Source organism: Capricornis sumatraensis, chromosome 18, assembly GCF_032405125.1.
Source record: "Capricornis sumatraensis isolate serow.1 chromosome 18, serow.2, whole genome shotgun sequence".
NCBI classification, from domain to species: Eukaryota; Metazoa; Chordata; class Mammalia; order Artiodactyla; family Bovidae; genus Capricornis; species Capricornis sumatraensis.
In genome coordinates this window covers 7,354,761-7,376,469 of record NC_091086.1, presented here as the reverse complement: position 1 = coordinate 7,376,469, position 21,709 = coordinate 7,354,761, and the positions used below count along the sequence as shown (strand labels likewise).

At 47.0% G+C, this 21,709-nt stretch overlaps 1 protein-coding gene across 2 annotated transcripts in view; it reads left to right on the top strand.

The window, feature by feature from the left end:
• Nucleotides 1–21,709, top strand: part of SLIT3 (slit guidance ligand 3) — a 722,678-nt gene that overhangs the window by 560,267 nt on the left and 140,702 nt on the right. For both annotated transcript variants that reach the window (XM_068990416.1, XM_068990417.1), the window contains exon 9: nt 8,332–8,473. In XM_068990416.1, the coding sequence (XP_068846517.1) occupies nt 8,332–8,473 (142 nt within the window). The remainder of the gene's footprint in view (nt 1–8,331; nt 8,474–21,709) is intronic.

Sequence of the window (21,709 nt, the reverse complement as noted above, 5' to 3'; positions counted from 1 at the left end):
TGCAGGAGTAATCCAAGAGCTAGTGAGAAAAACTAATTAGGGAAAACGGTAAAACACATCATTATAGGTAGGTGCCAAGTTTAAAGCTGCACACCAAGACGAATACACTTCATCACAAAAGCACCTTCCCATCAGAGAAGTGCCGAGACACTGCTTACCCAGCAGCAGTCAGGACCCAAAACCCAGGGTGGGAAGGCTGATCCTCCTGGGTCCTGAGGGTGCTGCTTCCCCAAGTCTCCCTCCTCTGAAAAGGCTGGATCTCAGTTCAGTCCAGTCGCTCAGTCGTGTCCAACTCTTTGCGACCCATGGACTGCAGGACACCAAGCTTCCCTGTCCATCACCAACTCCAGCAGCTTGCTCAAACTCATGTCGATCGAGTCGGAGATGCCATCCAACCCTCTCCTCCTCTGTCGTCCCCTTCTCCTCCTGCCTTCAATATTTCCCAGCATCAGGATTTTTTCCAAGGAGTCAGTTCTTCACATCAGGTATCTAAAGTTTTGGAGCTTCAGCTTCAGCATCAGTCCTTCCAATGAATATTCAGGACTGATCTCCTTTAGGATGGACTCACAGGTGGGTTAATAGTTACATAGGTGACTGTTACCTTTATCATATCCCCTGTTTATAGCAATCTTGTTTATTGCTGTGATGGTCCCTGTAGCTTCTTGATACAAAGCCAAATGTCTTTCAAGGACATGAAAATTTAATCCACAAACTCCAGACATGACTATGCTATTGTACTCTACCTTCTCACTCATAGTATAAATTTAGGGGCGTGACACATTGGAGCCCCTGTGCATGGGGGATTTTTTAGATGTTTATCCCAGGTTCTGAAGAATTAAAAACAGGATGTTGTGCTGGGTTACTTTCTGAAAAGTCAGTTATATACAATGGCAAGGAGAACTGGTGAGTTGAACATCATGATTGAATGAAGCATCTCATTAGTGGGGCTCAGGAGGAGCAGCCCTCTGAAAAGTATTATATCTTTAATAATGATTCAAGGTAGTTGGTGAGACTGTAAAAAAAAAAGGGGGGTGCTGGGGGAAGTGGTGTGGAGCAAGGCTCAGCCTATGTACATGCAGGAGGTCAAAAAGATGGGCTGTTCTCCTGTACCTGCACCGTAACTCGAGCCCCATGAAGTGAAGCTCACCTCTGAGGGGGCAGGCCTGCCCCATGGCAGAGCCCAGCAAGGTATCTGAGGGAGGCAGTCTGGGACGACCTGATGGCAGCTGTTTAAAGCTGCAAAACCACCAGGGTTCTGCCTCACCCAAGCTGTTCCTCCCATAACCTGCAAGAGACGGGCTTCAGTCAAGAAAGGAGGGGCGTGACCATTTCTTTAAAAGAAAGAAGTCATCCTCTCTGGAGAGAGACGGCCTAGGGCAGCAATTAGGCTGTCCCTTTGAGTATTCATCACCAGTGGTCCCTCCCCAGGCAGCCTAAGAGAACCCTCCCTGCGCCCCTATGTGGCATCAAAAACCTCCCCTGACACAGGACTCCAGAGATGGAAATGAGCTTTCTCTCTTTCAGCCTGCGAGGGCCCTGCCTGCCCGAGTCCCTGATAGCTCCCTCTGAATTAAACCTGGCTGTCTGGAGCCCAGCCTCTTCTCCCCGGAAGCCCTGGCCACAGGCTTCTTATGATGCCAGTTAACCCAGAAATTTGCTAGCTGCACACTTGATAAAATTCATCTCCTCTGTCAATGGTCCCCTTCAATCAAAGGCATTTAGTTTCCTCCCCTGGGGAGACAAATGGGACTTTTTCACAAGGGTGGGAGACTATTTTATTTATTACTAATGATTTTCTATGATAGACAATGGGACTGCGTGGTCTCCTTTCTCTCTTAATGAAAGGATTTCTCTGTTAATTTCCCTTGTTTTTAGAGAGAGCTTAGGGCCATAAGACTAGACGAGCTCCTGACTGGATTTTATGAGTTCACACGACAGATTGGAGAAAAGGTTCTGCTTTGGCCATGCTTAGGCTCATGTGAGTTGGAAGTTGCTGAATTTTGTTTCCCATCCTTATGTAAAGGGCTTATTTTGGAGTTTAAACTCTAGGTTTTCTCTTCCTTGTGTCAATTTCCTGGTGCCTTAATATGATCAAGGGTATTAGCTAAATATCTGACCTCTTGAATTAATTATCTCTTTCCTCTGAACATCTTTTTTAAACTTTTTATTTTATATTGGAGTATGACCAGTTAACAACGTGACAGCTTCAGGTGCACAGCCGAGCAAGTCGGCGGGACATACACGTGTCCATTCTCTCCCAAAGTCCCCTCCCATCCAGGCTTCCGCTTAACACTGAGCAGAGTCCGCTGTGCTATACAGTAGCTCCGTGCTGGTTATCCATTTTGAATATAATAGTGTGCGTATGTGGACCCAAAACTCCCTAGCTAACCCTTCCCACCATCCTCTGAGCATCTTTGGACCTGTTTCTGTGTCTTTGAATGTGAGATATCTCTTCATGAAGATTGAGCCTGTCTCTAGTAATAAGGGGCCATGTCTTAAACATTTTCCAGGTGCCCCATCACCTCGAGCACTGCTGGTTCCTAAGAGCCTCTCAACAAACTCTTCCTCAGTTATTATTAAAATGAAATAGGTGTGTCTCCTTGGAAACAAGAAACTTTCTCCTTCTACTTCCTTTTTTTAAAAAATTTGAGACTAGTTACTAAGTATAAAGATAATTAAGGAAAGCCATGACTAGCTGCCCATCTCCTTAGGAGGTTTTAATTAAAACACCATAATTGGACATTGCAGGAATGAGATTATTAGGTTTATTTAGTCATTCCCCAAATGATCATGCCTCTGGTATTTAAATCACATTCATTTATATTCTCATCATAATTGCTTGAGTCCCATTGTCATTCAGTCTGTTGTTGGCTTTTGAAAGGCCAGAGGGCAACAGGGATGCTTAATTTGAATACTGGAATTAATTTATTTCTACACACTCACCAGGCCTTTGGATTTTCCAACTATATTCATTCTACTGGGTGAAGTTCTTTTTAAAGACAGAAAGAAACCCGACTCTAACACAAGCATGTCGAGCAGTCTCCAGTGTGGCTGACCCAGTCGGAGTCTTGCCCCTGAGCCTCCTCTTCTGCCGCCCAAGATTTCAAGACTTTGACGTTTTCTGTTTCAGGGCAATAGAAAAGCATGGTGAGTGTCTTCTTGGCAGAGGAGATGGAAGAAGAGCCCTTCTATTATGGGAATAAACATAATGGATCTATGTCAGGGTATTTTTTGTTTTTAGATTAATTTTTTTAATCTTTTGGCCACACTGTGCAGCATGTGGAATCTTAGTTCCCTGACCGAGGATAGAACCCAAGTCCCCTGCACTGGCAGCGTGGACTCTTAACCACCGGACCACCACTAAAGTCCCTGCATCAGGGGTTTTATGAGGATCACGTGAGACGACACAAACAAAGCACTTAATGCATAGGTAACACCCTGCCGACATTAGCTACTCTCTTGAGAACGTCGCAGCTGTGTCCACGGGCAAGCATGCTCCTCTCTCCAGACTTCTGTTTTCCCCCGTCTCCATGGCCCTCTCTGGATCTGAAGTTCAGTGACTTCAGCCCCACTCATCTGGGCTTTTAGGATGATGATCACCTTCATTTGCCAACAAGGAGAACTGAGATGAGGTGAGCACTGAGCAGGAGTCAGTGCTGCTCACTGCCCTGGTCGCGTCTCCATTTTTCTTCTCTTGTAGAACTGGAGGGCAGCTTGCAGTCAGTAGAGGGAGGAGAATCTGTGCAGTGTCCATGCGGGCACCCACAGGCTCTCACCCTGTGAGAATTCTAGCCGGGAACGCATTCCTGCCCTCTGTCTCGCTGAGGGCTCCCAGGGCTGGGAAGTAGCTCCCTTGATGACCAGTAAGACCAGGAAGGGCCAGCGTGTCTGTTCCCCCCGAGCCCTGCCCTGCCCTCCCCTCCCTCCAGACACTGAACCACAGGCCAGGAGTCTTAGGAAATCTCTGAAGGCTGGACATCTCAGCTCCCTCCTTGGGGGTACCTCAAAGGTAGCTCTGACTCCTTATTGAAATTCTCGAGCTTTGGTAGTGATTGAGGAAAGGTGAGACGGTACCCCAGAGACAGGCACCTGGGCCGCATGCCCGTCTCCCTGCTCTGATGAGCACATCCTTCCACCCCAGGGCAGTAGCGTGTTCACACTGGGCCTGAAAGAGGTCCAAGAGCAGAGGAGCCCGGGCTCTCACTTTCAAATGAAGGAAGGAAGAGCAAGTCCACGTGCGCTGCTAAGTTTATGAGAGGATGTCTTAGGGAGTAGGTGGCAGAAGGTCTACCCGCTCATCCATCGCTATGCTCTGATTTAAGGCCTTTGCTGTGCCAGGGAGGGAAGTGGGTGGTACCCATCAGCAGGCTCGCTCGAGGACCGTGAGGACTCACGGGTCCCCAGAGAACACATCATGCGATGGGAACACGTGTGCATGGAGCAGGCGCATACCTAGAGAGACCCTCCCACTGAGGATCTGTACACACTCCTTCTATCCCAGTGTTAAAACTCTGTTCCCATTCTGCTCTGCTTCCTAGCCGGTAGTCCTAGAATTCGCTGGGTAGAAAGGTAGGTGCTTCCGCGCTTCGTGCCCCTTGGAAATTGACCATCCCCTGCACCACCCTCTTCGGCCTCCATGTGTGTGGACAGGAAAGGCTGGGAGGGGTGGCTTTGCAGACAGAGTTGGTGCAGGGCCTGGATGTCCCTGCTGATCCGCGCGTGGGGGCTCGGCCCAGATGGGGCCGCAGGAGATCAGACCAGCGGCCTTCACTGTGGTTAAAACGACCTGCGCGTCAGCCTGAGAGTCCTGTTTTCCCAGAGCCGCTTGTCTCCCCACTCTGGGACTGATCCTATGGACAAGAGCCCAGGGCACTTAGAACTCAGGGAGCCTGCCCCTAGGGTCCTTCCAGAGCTTGATGACATTCAGGCTCCACCTCTCTAAGGCTTCTGGGCCAATTCCATTCATGGATTCATCCTCTCCCTCACCTAAGGTGTGTTTACTGACTTGCACTGGGCCCTGTCCTGGGCACTGAAGATGTAATAGTGAAGAAGGTGGAAAAGGTTGCTTCCCTTGTAGAGTTTCACATCAGTCTGTCCAGGGACGCAAGGCATAAGGCAGGGACTCCTGCCAGCACAGGATTCAGAGGTCCAAAGGGAAGTGGGCTTGGTCCCCTCCAGCACTGACTCAGGGGAAGTGTTTCCAGGGAAAGTGAACTCATCTCTCAAGCCTGGCTTAGACCATGTTTTGTTACAAGAGGGGAGCACCCTCACCACGTGTAAATACCTGGCTGGGGAGCTGCCAGCCCGGGATGCTGACAGAGGCTATAATTACCAGTGTTTCCCTCTGTGTAATTAAGGGTGTTGTTACTGACCTGGTTAAGGAATCTTTTCAAAGGCTTTTTTGCCTTGACAACATCCCTTTCAATGCAGCACACCCTTTCTTCCGAATCAGAGCCACTCCATGAAACACCCAGCTTGTTTTCAGAGGGACTCAAGGCTGCAGTCTGGATCTGGCTTAAACAGAATTCATTTCAGCCTAAAAGTCAGAAGGGGTCCCTTTGAAGAAACTCCATTTCAGAACCTCCTGTTGCCCATAGGAGTACCAGAACGTGATGTCCTTCTTCCATTCTTTTCTGACACAGCCCGTCTATGTCACAGTTTGACAGATCAAAAGAGGCACGGCCGTCGGAGACCCTGTGCCTCAGTGGATGGAAAGGCAACTGCTCAGGCTCAGGGCGCTCCACGCAGCCCTTGACACTTGCCCTCCAGGAAGGGGCAGGGTGTGGCACGACGTCTCCCTGGCTGGCCAGGCGCCCGAGCCCCTTGATGTGGAGAGCCGGGCATGGCAGCTTTCTCTGCTGGGCAGCCCTGACATCCGAAGCCTTCCCGCTCTGAGCCTCCCTGGGAGGATGTGGATGAGGGGGCGAGAGCCCTACCTATGATAGCTCTTCTTCACCACCTGTGAAGGGAGGGAGCGGAGGAGAGGGGCTGTCAGGCTCTTCGTCCTCCTGCTTCCATTTGTCTGAAGAATGGTGGTTGACCTTTAGACTCAGAAGGGTGTCAGTGGTGCAGTCGAAGCTTCTTGTTCACTGAGATGGCAGCAGAAAAGTTCAGGGTGGGTACTATGACTTGCCCAACATCCTGCAGACAATTTGTGGCCGAGCCAGACCCATTGTTAATAACAATAACAAGTAACACGACTGAGCCCTAACTGTGCTCCACGAACTCTGCTAAATGCCTCACGTGCATTAACCTTCACAGCAAAGCCATGCTATGAAGTAAGGTTTGTTGTTTTCCCCCATTTTAAAGATGGGGAAAACTGAGACAGGAGGACTTAAGGATAATAGTATAGAATCAAGGTTCAAACTGAGCCCGTGGGACTCCAGAGCCCACACTTTTGGCCACAATAATCTCATTCCTGACCTGAGTTTCTTACAGGCCAGCCCTCTGGGTTTGTCATTTTCTCAGAAGTGTAAAGACTTTACCAGTTTGGAACAAAGCCAGCACCACCTCACTCTCTAAGAGAATGCTTCACTTGGGGATTTTAATGTAAATTGTCACCTCACTGGCATTTTCCATGGTCTCCGTTAGATCCACTAGTGTGATGCTGGAGAGTTTGAAGTCCTTGTGCCCTACACAAGAATATTTTCTTGAATGTTCCATCTAAGAGGATGTTTTGAAATTGTGTGTGTGTGTGTGTGTGTGTGTGTGTGTGTGTGTGTGTGAAAGTGAAGCAAAGGGAAGTTAGAAGTTTTGGTCACTGAGTTAGCCCTTTCTAGCAAACCAACTGTTCCTAAGTAAGCCACAGGCATCGATTTGAGTCTTAAAGAAGGACCACCCCCAGGTATAGGGACTGTTGAATGCAGCAGGGGGCCTTCCACTTTAAGGCTCACTCAGTGTCCAAGCAAGGACTGGCCCCGGGCCCGGTCAGTCCTCTGATTCAACCTCTGTAGCTAGACTTGCTCTGGCTTCCCAGCCTCAGCTTCTGCAGTGAACAGGGGCCAAACCACAGTCATCTTTCTCTACAGGCATTTTCCATGTTTCACGTTTTATCTTTGGCCAAGAGCCCCTGACCAGACGGTCCGTGTCTGAAGAGTGAGGATATTTGCAGAGTTGGTCTGAATCTGCTCGCAGCCAATGACCCTTTGCTCTGAGAGGGGGACCTCGAAAGACAATGAAATTGTTCCTGTTGGGTGGACCCTGGGTGTGGTTTAAGGTCCTGAGGAGGCCATTGGGTTGAGTTTACCTTTTGGACCATCCTGTCCACATTTGAAAAACTAACCACAGGTTTGAGAGTCTTACTTCACTTTGAAGAAACAATCATAATATGAAAACATATACCATCTTTTAAATTGGAATTTACTTCTGTTAGTGATTTGATGTGACCACCAGAGAAACTGATTAAGATTCTTATGACTCTCTGAATCTTGAGTTAGTTTACCAGTGTGTATGTTATTTTCACTTGGCTTTCTTTCTTTCTTTTTTTTTGAAATTTTTTGGCCACACCTCACCGCATGTGGGATCTTAGTTCCCCGGTCTTGCATTGGAAGCACAGAGTCTTAACCACTGGATCACCAGGGAACTCCGCATCAGCTTTCTATTAAAACATAAGCACCTTCCATACCACTTTCTTTTCTTTTTTTTTTTAACCACTTTGCATTACATTCACATGGGTTCTTACCTCGAGCAAAATGAAGGCCCCAAAATGTGTAGTAACTTGTTCACCTTTTTCTCTCATGAGATAAGTTTTATTTGCATGATCTCTGGACAGAAAAGCTATTTGAACAGGCCTTGAATGTTGCTGTTGATGGCTGTATTGACATTCAGTCATTAGTGCCCCCAAATGGGGAAATTCTGTCGCCTTTTCTCCTCCCACTTGGGTTTGAGAGTGCCTTTCAACTACTTGAGAAAGGAATGAAGGTGTATCTAAACTCAGTAGCCAAGCCCCAGATAAAAGATTGAAACCTCGGGGTGTCGTTCAGACTTTGGACCCCTGGAAAAGCAGTCCCAGGGTGTGTCCTTTGCATGCCAGTGGTGTATTTCCATGTGCAGTTGACTCTGAGAGCAGCTCTGCGACTGAAAAGCTGGCATGATCAGGTGACAGAGCAGGTGGAAGAATCCAGAAATAGGTCAAGGTCAGGCTCTCTCCTCCTGGCTGAATATTTAGCCAGTAGCTCCTGTGACTCCCAGATGAGGGGTGATGTCAGCTGGCGATCATTTTTCAGGTAGTTGATGAGGTAGCTGCCTTCTTGGGAAGCTGGTTAAGGATCACAGAAGCCCAGGGAGCTCCTCACACTGACATGAGTTGACCACTGTGTTCTGACCCCACAGGCCCCCACTCGGAGCCTCCAACCTGCAATGCCAACTCCATCTCCTGCCCTTCAGCCTGCACTTGCAGTAATAACATCGTGGACTGTCGAGGGAAGGGCCTGACAGAGATTCCCGCCAACTTGCCAGAGGGCATCGTTGAAATGTAAGTGCCTGCTTGCCACCATCTGTCCCTGGTGAGTTCACCTCATGGTCTCGGCCAATCCCCGCAGACTGGCGGCATGTTGGGCTGCTAGAGCTGACTATTGAAAATGCTCAGCCATCTCTTTACCCTCCTTCCATGCTTTCCCAGGTATTACAGCTCAGGGGTCAAGAGTGTAGACTCTCAACACAGTCAGCACATGACAACGTGTAGACAAAATATGTCCACCACCTATTTTTGTAAATAAAGTTTTATTGGAACACAGCCACACCCATTCATTTACATATTACCTATGGCTGTTCTTGTTGGGCACTACTGAGTAGCAATGACAAAGGAACTTATGCCTACGAAGCCTAATGTATCTTCCATCTGGCCCTTTTCAGTAAAGGTTTACCCGTCCCTACCCTAGAGTCACTCTGTGATCACATCCTAGTTCTGCCATGCACTAGCTGTATAATTGTGGGCGAAATAATTGCTCTTTTTCATCTCTAGTTTCTTATAGTAATGTGATAATTATAGTATTACTCAACAGGTCATGAAAAGTAAATGAAATACAACATGGAAAGCACTTACTACAGCCCTTGACACAGGGCAAATCTTCTGTAAAATGGTGGTGGTACAAAGTATATGAATAACGAACTAATTTTATAGCTACTTTTAGAGCAAGAGACTGAGATTTTCATCATTCTGAATCAGATTATCATCATCCAGATTAGGCCTTTAGGTAACAAGACAAGGTTTGTGTGTCTGTGTGTGCACTAATGTCCAAAATTCCAAGAAAATTCATTTGTCCAAGTAGCTCAATCTCCTCGACTCTTCTCTCATATGTTAAAAAGTGGCCAGTGTCTCACTCTGGGTTAGAAGGTCAGTGAATACTGACCTCAAGATCACTCCTTACATGACAATAGCTGATAACATTTTCTGCCTTTACTAAAGGTGGCTTTATTAAACATTGGTTAGATGGAACCCCTCTCACTGAAAACATCATTAGAAAAAATCCCTCCAAATAAAAGATATCGTAAACATTTCCCTCACCTCTCTGCTACACCTCACCTCTCCCTACTCCCCCTCCTTCCCGCTCCTTCTCCTCCTTTCCCCTCTTCCGCCACCTGTTTGTCCTCTTATGCATGCCCTTCTATCGCCAATGCATTCCAGTGGATGACCAAATTGGCCCTTTCATTCGTTCACGGATTCATTCAACAAACGTCTTTTGTGAGCCCACTGGGGTCCAGTGGTAATTTTGTGATTAGGGAGCAGCAGTGAACAAAATAGACCAAATTTCTGCCCTTGTGGTGCTTGCCTTGCAGTGGAGAGACGAGTGCAATGAACAGTAAACAAACCAAAGTAAGTTAGCTGATACGGTACAAGATGGGAGCTTCTGTGGGGAAAAAAAAGGAAGCGAGAAAAAGCAAGTGGCTATCTGGAGAAGAGTGTTGCATGTAGAGAGGACAGTGTGTGCAGAGGCCCTGAGGTAGGGCTGTGCCGGGTATACCAGAAGGCCAATGTGGCTGGCGTGGAGTAAACACGAGGGAGAGTGTTCGTGGTGGAGGTCAGAGGGGTCCTGAGGGACCAGATCACGGGGGCATTTTAGGGACTTTGGTTTCACCCACTGAGATGAGAAGAAACATCGAGCTTACAACACAGGGGCCTTAGTTTCTTCTTTCTTCACCTGCTTTGCTAACTTTTCTCTGATTCCCTTTGAAACATTCTCGCCCAGCCCCAGTGGACACAATCTGTGCCTCCATACCCTTCCTGAAGGCAGGAACGCATTCGCCAAGGGTGGTTTGGGCCTGACACCCATGCCTCCTGTGCCTTCCCGACCTTGGCTCAGTCTCCTTTCAGCAAGAACAACAGTGAATTCCCTTTGTGCTTCACTGGGATGTGCCTTCACTCCTCATGGTCCATTGCCCGAGCCTTGGAGAACCCTTCCTTCCACGGACCTCGCTTAGACCTCACCACCTGTCCCTCCCGGCCCCTCCCAGCCTGTGTGCCTCTCTTGATCCATTCCCCTGCCTTCTTCTATCCTTTTCCGCACCCGTGATCTTTCCACTTCCCTTGTCAGCCAGGTCTGCTTCTCCGCCCGGTTCCCCCTGTGCTCCTCGTCACAGGAGCCCGCCCCTCTTCTTCCATCCAGGCCAGAGTAGGACTCTGATCCTCCAAAGGCAGGTGTCAAGACAGAATTCCTGCCAAGGCATGCCTCAGTTCAGAATCGCATTGAACATTCCTGTCTCTGCACCGCCTCACTTCTTTCCCCTTCCATCTGCCGGGTTTTATCTTTTCTCTCTGGCAGCCACAGAGCTTCCCTTGGCCAGGTCTCAAACCATAGCATGATGGGAAAGGCCAGTCTAATAACCACGCTGAAACCATTGACCCCCACACCAGCCCTGGTTCAGGAGCTCAGGCCTGCTCACCCTCCTTTCCAGCTCCATGTGCCTACACTTACAGATCAGGCATCTGAGGGAGAGAAATCACAGACATCCACATTGGAGGGGAAGCCCATGGAGGCCAGACGATACCTAGGCCATTGGGCTTACACCCAAACATTGAATTTTAAAAGGAACATGGACAGGCTAGACTAGTTATTTCTGAAAGCCTGTCTGATTATTACTGAGTTTTTCCTTAAATGAGGTAAAGTAAAAATAACAAGAACAATGTGATATTTTTCCATTGAGCAAAAAGATTCCATTTAAAGAAGCATCTTTTATTTTAACATTCTAGACTTCCTTATTCTATTACCATTATTGTCAAAAATATTCTTCATTTTATAAAATGATGGGCACTCATGGAAGAATATGTGTGTGTAGTAGAAATGTGTTTAATTATATGTGATTATTATATAATTATAAATATATGTCTGTATATAAATAGTATGTATAACAGACACACAGAAATTGCCTTAATTGATTAAATAAGAGGTCTAAACCATCGCAGTTCAGTTCAGTCACTAAGTCATGTCCAACTCTTCGTGACCCCATGGACTGCAGCACACCAGGCTTTCCCGTCCTTCACCATCTCCCGGAGCTTGTTCAAACTCATGTCCACTGACGGTGATGCCATCCAACCATCTCATCCTCTATCATCTCCTCCCACCTTCAGTCCTTCCCAGCATCAGAATCTTTTCTAATGAGTCAGTTCTTCACATCACATGGCCAAAGTGTTGGGGCTTCAGCTTCAGCATCAGTCCTTCCAATGAATATTCAGAGCTGATATCATTTAGGATTGACTTGTTTGATCTCCTTGCTGTCCAAGAGACTCTCAACAGTCTTCTCCAACACCATAGTTCAAAAGCATCAGTTCTTTGGCACTCACTTTTTTTATGGTCCAACTCTCAGATCCATACATGACTACTGGAAAAACCATAGCTTTGACTAGATGGACCTTTATTGGCAAAGTATTGGCTTTACTTTTTAATATGCTGTCTAGGTTGGTCATAGCTTTTCTTCCAAGGAGCAAGTGTCTTTTAATTTCATGGCTGCAGTCACCATCTGCGATGATTTTGGGGCCCAAGAAAATAAAGTCTATCAGTGTTTCTGTTGTTTCTCCATCTACTTGCCATGAAATGATGGAACCAGATGCCGTGATCTTCATTTTTTGAATGTTGAGTTTTAAGCCAGCTTTTTCACTCTCCTCTTTCACTTTCATTAAGAGACTCTTTAGTTCCTCTTTGCTTTTTGCCATTAGGGTGGTGTCATCCGCATATCTGAAGTTACTGATATTTCTCTTGGAAATCTTGATTCCAGCTTGGGCTTCATCCAACCCAGCATTTCTCATGATGTACTCTGCATATAACTTAAATAAGCAGGGTGATAGTATACAGCCTTGATGTACTCCTTTCCCAATTTGGAACCAGTCTATTGTTCCATGACCAGTTCTAACTGTTGCTTCTTGACCTCCGTACAGATTTCTCAAGGTTGTCTAGTTTTCCATCTCTTTAAGAATTTTCCACAGTTTGTTGTGATCCACACAGACAAAGGCTTTAGCGTAGTTAATGAAGCAGAAATAGATGTTTTTTTCTGGAACTCTCTTGCTTTTTCTATGAGCCAACGAATTTTGGCAATTTGATCTCTGGTTCCTCTGCCTTTTCTAAATCCACCTTGAACATCTGGAAGTTCTCAGTTCATGTACTGTTGAAGGCTAGGTTGGAGAATTTTGAGCATTACTTTGCTAGCATGAGAGATGAGTGCAATTGTGCGGTAGTTTGAGCATTCTTTGGCATTGCCTTTCTTTGGGATTGGAATGAAAACTGACCTTTTCCAGTCCTGTGGCCACTGCTGAGTTTTCCAAATTTGCTGGCATATTGAGTGCAGCACTTTCACAGCATCATCTGTTAGGATTTGAAATAGCTCAACTGGAATTCCATCACCTCCACTAGCTTTGTTCATAATGATGCTTCCTAAGGCCCACTTGACTTTGCACTGCAGGATATCTGGTTCTAGGTTAGTGATCACACCATTGTAGTTATCTGGGTCATTAAGATCTATTTTGTACAGTTCTTCTATGTTCTTGCCACCTCTTCTTAATATCTTCTGCTTCTGTTAGGTCCATACCATTTCTGTCCTTTATAAGCCCATCTTTGCACGAAATGTTCCTTTGGTATCTCTAATTTTCTTGAAGAGATCTCTAGTCCTTCCGATTCTATTGTTTTCCTCTGTTTCTTTGCATTGATCACTTAGGAAGGGTTTCTTATCTCTCCTTGCTATTCTTTGGAACTTTGCATTCAGATGGATACATTTTTCCTTTTCTCCTTTGCCTTTAGCTTCTCTTTTTAACTGTTTGTAAGGCCTCCTCAGACAGCCATTTTGTTTTTTTGCATTTTTTTTCCTTGGGGATGGTTTTAATTACCACCTCTTATACAATGTTATGAACCTCCATCCATAATTCTTTTGGCACTCTATCAGATCTAATCCCTTGAATCTACCTTTACTTCCACTGTATAATCATAAGGGATTTGATTTAGATCATACCTGAATGGCCTAGTGGTTCTCCCCACTTTCTTCAATTTAAGTCTGAATTTGGCAATAAGGAGTTCATGATCTGAGCCACAGTCAGCTCCTGGTCTTGTTTTTGCTGACCGTATAGAGCTTCTCCATCTTCGGCTGGCTGAAAAGGATATAGTCAACCTGATTTTGGTATTGACCATCTGGTGATGTCCATGTGTAGAATCATCTCATGTGTGGTTGGAAGATCATGTTTGCTATGACTGGTGTGTTCTTTTGGCAAAACTCGGTTAGCCTTTGCCTTGCTTGATTTTGTACTCTGAGGCCAAACTTGTCTGGTGCTCCATGTATCTCTTGACTTCCTACTTTGCATTCCAGTCCCCTATGATGAAAAGGACATCTTATTTTGGTGTTAGTTCTAGAAGGTTTTGTAGGTCATCATAGAATCATTCAACTTCAGCGTCTTCAACATTAGTGGTTGGGGCATAGGCTTGGATTACTGTGATATTGAATGGTTTGCCTTGGGAACGAACAGAGATCGTTTTGACATTTTTGAGATTACACACAAGTACTGCATGTTGGGTTGTTGATTGAGGGCTACTCCATTTCTTCTAAGGGATTCTTGCCCACAGTAGTAGATGTAATGGTCATCTGGATCAAATTCGCCTGTTCGTAGGCTAAACCAGCTAGCCCATTGAATCTAGAAACCTGGGAATGGCCAGCTTAGCTAGAGTACCTCTAAAAATAAGCAGCCACAAACAAGCATGGTCTTCAGACTGTAGACTGTGGATTCAGACAGACCCACATTTTAGCTCTTCCCTGCCTTTTAACCATTGACAAATAACATTCCTGCACCTTGGTTTACTCAACTGAAAATGTAGAGGCTAGTGGTAACTTCTTAATGGTTCATGTGAAAGTTAGATGAATATATGCTGTCGCATGCTTAGCACTGGGTCTGGCACACGAGATACACCGTATTAGCAGTGACTGGTATGATTTTGCTATGACTGCAGCTACTCCTCCCACCACGTTTATCTTAGGCCTGGTAAGAGAGGTTGGGAACCACATCACAGGAGCTGGAATTACCTGCGTTATATCCCTCCCTAAAGCTCGTTCAGTTCTTTGAAGATTATGGTAGAGAGAATAGGTTAAAAAACTAGGCTAGCCACTTGCATTATGAATTGAGGCTGGCAGTAGCTCATTTTCATGCAAATATATGCAGACATGGAAATAAGGCTGCCCCTGCTAACCCGGCACCCATGGCCCACCAGACAGATTGCCTGGGACTTCTCTTGCTATGCTTCCCTCATTCTCCTCATGATAAAATGAAGCCGAGATATCAAAGCAGTTGAGGCAAGGCTCTCTGATTGGATACTGAGAGAACTTTGCAGAGGAAACCTGTTTGTTCCTTGAGGCAACAAAGCCTATTGCTGGAGATCTATGTGTTGACCTGTCTTTAGAGCAGTTAAAATTCATATTCTTAATCAATGAGAGACCAGAAGATGGAAGAGGTCGAAAGGTGGGAAAGAAGGAGCAGAGCGTAGACATCATAACATGCATCCCAAGATGCACAGGAAGTGTCTGATTTATCATCCCAAGGCATCTGAATGTGACTTCTCTTGTTACCATCAAGAATTTCCCTTCAGAACTTCCCTGGTGGTTCAGTGGCTAAGACTCTGTGCTCCCAAAGTAGGCAGCCTGGGTTCAATCCCTGGTCAGGGAACTAGATCCCACATGCTGCAACTGAGACCTTGGCATAGCCAAATAAATGTTTAAAAAAATTCCATCTTATGTCCTTGGCCACTGGTATAACCCAGATATCTCCTTCTCCTTAGGGATAATTTGCACTACATCCAGTTCTCTGTTCCCTATCTGCCTGGTCTTGAGCTGGTCAGGATGCTCTTAAGCCTTGAGAGGGATCTGCACTCCCCAACATTTGGGGGACGGAAGGGCTGTCTCTCATGCAGAGCAACCTGGCAGACTCTTTCAGGTTGTTTTTCAAAGCCAGAGCAGTTCACAGAGTGCGCTGGTCTCCCCACACAGCAAAGCCAATTCCTCTAAAAATAGCTTTCTTTCAGAGAACCCACAGTGAGACAGTTCACTGCAGATTTTCCTCGAAACTGAGCTCCCACCAGCAGCACAGTTCTTGCTGCTCCCTGTCGTTTCTCTGAACCCGCTCCAGCCTCCAGCAGGGATGATTCTGGGAAGAGCGAGAGGCCCACACTGTCTTCTGGTCTGTGGTCCTCATTCCACCCTCCCAGGTCCTCAAGGCTTGAGAGGGACTGTCCGTACCTAGAGCTCCTTCTTCGTCTCTGTCCCATCTCCTTCCATTTTCACTCTTTTACCCCACTTAGTGTCATCCCTGTCTCATGTCCTCAGTTCTAACAAATAAATTTAGCTTCTCAAGAAAGGTTATTGTTGTTTAGTTGCTAAGTCACATCCAATTCTTTGCAACCCCACGGACTGTAGCCTGCCAGGCTCCTCTGTCCATGGGATTTTCCAGGCAAGAATGCTAGAGTGGTTGCCATTTCCTTCTCTGGGAGATCTTTCCAACCCAGGGGTCAAACCCATTTCTCCTGCATTTGCAGGCAGATTATTTTACCACCAAGCCCAGAGAAAGGTTGTGGATGGACTTAGATGCCAACTCATAAATCAGAGCATCTAGGGAGAAAGGTAGCCCCATTTTCCACCTGGCCTCACCTCAGCCCTATTGTCTATCTGCAGTGGAGAGATAAACAATGGTTTATCTGCTTAACAAAGCAAGTGTGCGCCTATGACACTGGTCACCAGGGAGTTTTTTAGAGAAATTAAAAAAAAAAAAAAAAGCACCCAGCAGAACAAAAGGGTTGGAGGACTCTGGGTATCACCAACATCTGGGATTCTTACAACGTTCTGAGGACACTGGGTTTCTGGGGGACTGTCATGTGGAAGGAGGGGGATGGGGTGGGTGGGGACAGGCGGAGTAAAGGGGAAGCCCGTCAGACAGCAGAATAATTAAGAACTGAGCCTTGAGATCAATAGCCCCGGGGTGTTTTTTATTTTAGACGCGAGTCTGAGTGAACTCCGGGAGTTGGTGATGGACAGGGAGGCCTGGCGTGCTGCGATTCATGGGGTCTCAGAGTCGGTCACGACTGAGCGACTGAACTGAACTGACTTACTTATTTATATTTGGATGTGCTGGGTCTTCGTTGCTTTTCAAGGACTTTCTCTAGTTGCAGCAAGCAGGTGCTAACTCTCTAGTTGTGGTGTGCAGGCTTTTCATTGTGGCGGCTTCTCTTGTTGCAGAGCATGGGCTTCAAGGAACATGGGCTTCAGTAGTTGTAGCACATGGGCTTAGTAGCTGTGGCTAGAGGGCTCTAGAGTGAGGGGTCAATGTTTTCAGCACACAGGCTTAGTTGCTTCTTTGCATGTGGAAGCTTCCCAGACCGGGGATTGAGCCTGGATCCCCTGCATTGGCAGGCAGATTCTCAACCACTGGACCATGAATGAAGTCCAGTCCTGGGGTTTGAATCTTGCTTCTGGCTCTTTGGGTACCTGTCTTAACAGCTTAGGGCTTCTCAGGTGGCTCAGTGGTAAAGAATCCACCTGCCAAAGCAAGAAGATGCAGGAGATGCGGGTTTAATTCCTGGGTTGGGAAGATCCCTGGGGGAGAAAATGGCAACCGGTACTCTTGCCTGGGAAATCCCGTGGACAGAGGAGCCTGCAGGGCTACAGTCCATGGGGTCACAGAAAGTCAGACACAACTATGCGACTTAGCACACACGCACACTTAACAGCTCATGTTTCACTCAGTTCCCATCTTTGCAAAGTGGGGCTCATCATCCCTACTAGGGATTCCCCATGAGGGTTAAATAGCATACTTGTGTGGAAAATCAGCACAATGTTTGAAAACTACTAAATGGAATCTGAAAGGGAAAAGCTGATTCTCGTGTCACGTGTGTGACATGATAGAACGCTTTAGTTTCAAGTTCTCATTTTTTTTCAGAGTTGATGACAAAGGTTTCTCTGTTAGCGGCATCTGAGAATACGCATCTTATCATAAGAGCAAACCTGACCCTGTGTAGGCACCTCTGTTTTCTGAAGGCAAAGCCGCGAACTCTGCAGAGCTGGTTAGGAATGACTCATGCCACATATGCCCACATGCTTCATCTTTGTTGTTATTTTTTAATATCTATTTAATTTATTTCTTTGGCTTCACTGGACCTTGGTTGTGACATGCAAGGTCTTTCATTATGACACATGGGCTCACTGGTTGGGGCGTGCAGGCTTGGTTGCTCTGGGGCACGTGGGATCTTAGTTCCCCAACTGGGGGTAAAACCCGCATCCCCCGGCATTACAAGGCAGATTCTTAACCACTGGACCACCAGGGAAGTCCCATGCTGTTTCCGTTTTAGTAACACTACTTGCTTTATAGTACTGTTGCAGGAATCAAACGAGCCAGTGTGCAGAGGACAGTGTCTGGTGTACAGCAGGCCCTCAGTAGATGGTAGATGTCCATCATCATTGCAGCCAATGTTCTAACCCACTTCCAACACCTCTTTATCAGGTGACTTGCTGCCATGGTCCTGCTCTGGCTGTGTCCCTGCCAATCCCTCTGGCATCACGTTGACTTCTGTGTTGCTAGAAATGTATTGTGCTCAGCTGAGTGTTTGCAAATGACAGATCATTAAGGAAGCACCGAGGAACTAGGGCAAATCAATACAGCGCACAAATGGCTGAAATCCCCATCAGATGTTCCCATTGTTTCTGGTGCCGGAAGATGCTCAGATGTTTGATTTGTATGTTTGTTTTTATGCTAGTTCTATTAAATCAGTTTGCAGCCTGAAGAATGTTTGCCAAAGAAAGACACACATGCCAGTTAAGAGAGACTGAAGACAGCTGCTGGCTTCAGATGCATCCCAAATGTGACAGTTTTTGCTGATGTCCATGCTTCTTTTTGTCCTTCACACTGAATTTTTGTCACAGAAGCATGGATCTTTGCATGCTTGCTCCAAGCTGTGTAAAACCCACCAGAGGGCACCTACCATGTAGAGCCTGTGGCCGTGGGGCACATGCACACCCCAGACTTCCACCCGTGACCGAGGGGCCATTTTCCTGAGGATGAGCAGGCAGTACTAAAGGAATGGCGATGCCTCGGCTGCAAATGGTGTTCAGCAAAGCTTGGTGACTGAGAGTGCGGGCTTGCCAACTGGATGAACGTGAGTCTCAGTCCCAGCTATAGCTTTTCCTGGCTTTGTGAACTTGCACTAGTGACTTAAACTCTCTGAGCCTCGATGTTCTCATGTTTAAAGTGGGAACAGTGATAAGGAATAGGACCTGCCTCCAGGAGGTGTAAGTATTTAGACAAACCTGTGCAAAGCTCTTAGCCCAATTCCCGACTTAACAAGTACAGGCTGATACATATTAGCTCTTGTTGTTGTTATCATTCTCACCCTGGCTTTAACTTCACATTTGAAGTATACTGACCAACTCTGCAGTCCGCTGAGGCAAGGCTAACCCACATCATGTCCTGGCCTTGGCACTCTATAAGGGGTTGGATGTCCAGCTGGTACCCACAGCAGCGTAACAGGCAGAGAGACTGCAGAGATAAAAGCCCAGAGTGTACAAGGGCTAAGAGTACAAGATACACAGCAACGTCCCAGCCAGGGTTAACTTGACAGCCTAAGATCAGAATTCTTTGTTCTTTGTTCAAAGTCACACCTTTGCCCTCTGCATACATTTTATAAATACACACACACACATACATATACATATATATATATATCTACATACATATATACTTTTCCCAACCCAAGGATCCAACTCAGGTCTCCTACATTACAGGTGGATTCTTTACCATTTGAGCCACCAGGGAAACCCCAAACACACACACACACACACACACACATCTATATTCCACCTTCTCTCAACTTCTGCAGCCTTTTTTACAAAATACCTACTTCAGAGGGTACATGATGTCTCTGAATGAGAACTGGAATCCTCATCCCTTAAACTTTTCTGGGACTTTGGGAAAGCTACCTTAGTCCCTGGGCCTCAGTTTCTCCATGTTTTCAGAGAAGGCAGAGCATCCACTGGGTAGAAAAAGAAAGATGCCATCTCTGCCACTTAAAGCTGCTTTGGATAGGCTATTGGGTCCCTGTAGGCTTTATTTTCCTCATCCACAAAATAGGACCAACACAGCTTGCCTCCACAGTGTAAGGACTCAGAGAGAGAAACAGACATAAATCAACTGGATTCCATAAAGGACAGCTCTTCTTGTTACATTAGCAATAAAATCTGGTTCTGTGATGGGCCATCTTGGGCTCGTCTCTGTCACCACATGATTAAACTCCTGGGGATGGATGTCACTATCACCTCCTACTCCCTGACTCACCCCTCCCTTAGCTCTGGCACCCCTCACTAAGGTGGATGTTATTTCTTACGCTCTGCGCGGGCAGCTGGCTGACCTGACTTGCATGTGCTCCTGGCCTGAGCCAGGAGCAGTGGGTCTTCTTGCAGGAGTGGAAGGGGTTGCCATCGTTACAGCAAGTGGTTCTCTCCAGAGGCCTCCTCCAGCCCTCAGCCCCCTGCCAGAGTGGCAGGTGAATCCCAGGATTCCTGGAGAGCATTTGCTACCCGACTGGCCACCCTAATGGTCCACAGAGCTGCTGCCTTGGCTGAGAAATTCCTAAACTCTGCTCAGCTGGAAAATGAGAATGTCCTTGGACCCTCTCAGTCAAGGCAGCCTGCCCAGATCTGCTGCCTCTGTGGGGGGCTGTATCCCATAGCTCTCAGCCTCTGCAACCTCGTGGCATGCTTTTTGGCTCACCGTGAGCCAACCAGGCCCCTGTCCAGCCATCCTGTGCCCACGCGCCCAGCAGAGCACACCCCCGCCCGCTCCAGCCCCACAAAGGCTCACTTAATAGACTGTGGCAGTCTCATTTGTAGACTCGATTCATCTGGCAGCCAGGAATGATCTGTCCTGATGTTCCTCTCTCCTCTCACCCACCCTTCCTCATTCTCCCCCCCACCCCTCACCCCATTCCTTCCGCCTAGAGAGTGATTTGTCTGTGTTATGGGTAGGCCTGACAAACCATTCCACATTAGCAGCTAAGATGTTGTTTGAAATGGGAAAATTGCTGGCAAACTGCTCCATTAGTGGTTCCAGTAACAAATACTCTCTTTCCCTCAATGAAGACGAGATTGCAGGGGCACAAATTAATATGCCTGTCTCCCCTTTTCTGCAGTGGGGATTACTCTTCAAGATGAATGGCTTCATCCCAGCCAGAAATGTGCCTCCTCTGGATATCGCCTCCAAGGGAGCCAGCTCCTCCTGTCTCTTCCTTCTGCTTCCCCCAGCCCTCCCCTCCACACACACACATCTTTTTGTGTGTCTTCCCAGCAAAGGGTATGGGGCTCATCCATGCCAAATGAGGAGGTGATGAAAAGATCCGCACCTCGGAGAGACGGGAGATGGATGAGGAGGAGATGCTGAGCCCTCATCCTGGGCCAGGCCCTCATTCATCACCTCTAATAGAGGGCCCTGCCTCCCACTCATGCCCGTTTCCCACCACACCTGTTCTTGGTGACGGGAAGTCATTTGAGAGATGAAAGAGTAAAGAACGGAGAAGCGTGCTCACACCCCACGCTCCTTCTCTTCTGAGGAAGCTGTGGGCCCTGAGCCTGCAGCTTCTCTTGTTCTTTCTGGAGTAATAGAGGAGGAAGCATTTCAGCAAATCTGTAAGACACTAAAGCCACAGACTGCAGCGGCAGCCCCAGGGGAGTGGTCCATTCTGGGCCCCTGGGGCCCTCCAGATGTCAAGGAGCCATTTTGATGAATGTCAGGCTGGAAGCTTCAAGACTTGTAGACTCCATCATGTGAGAACAGCCAGTTAAAAACCCATAAACAAATACTGGATCATTAGGTTGTACACCTGAAATTAATATTAAGTTCTATGTCAATTATACCTCCATTAAGAAAAGAAAAGCCCGGAAATGAAGTCAGCTTTGGTCATGTCTGCCTGTGCAGCACGCCAGCAGCAGGGTACTTGAGGTTTTGACTGAATGGTGACTTGCTTCCAGGATAGACAGGCAATGCTATCTGTCCATCTCTCTTTGCTCATCCTTCTCTTTATCGCTTTGGCTTTTTCAGCCCTCTGGTTGCTTCCTACAACATTTCCTGAAGATGACAACTGCTTCCCAAAGACAACTTGTCATCAGCAAGAACCAAATATGCTCAAGAAGTCATCTCTTCTAGCTTTCTCCCAGGGGAGTTAGACACTGGGCTGGGCACCCCCAGACACCAGAACATGAATCTCTGGCT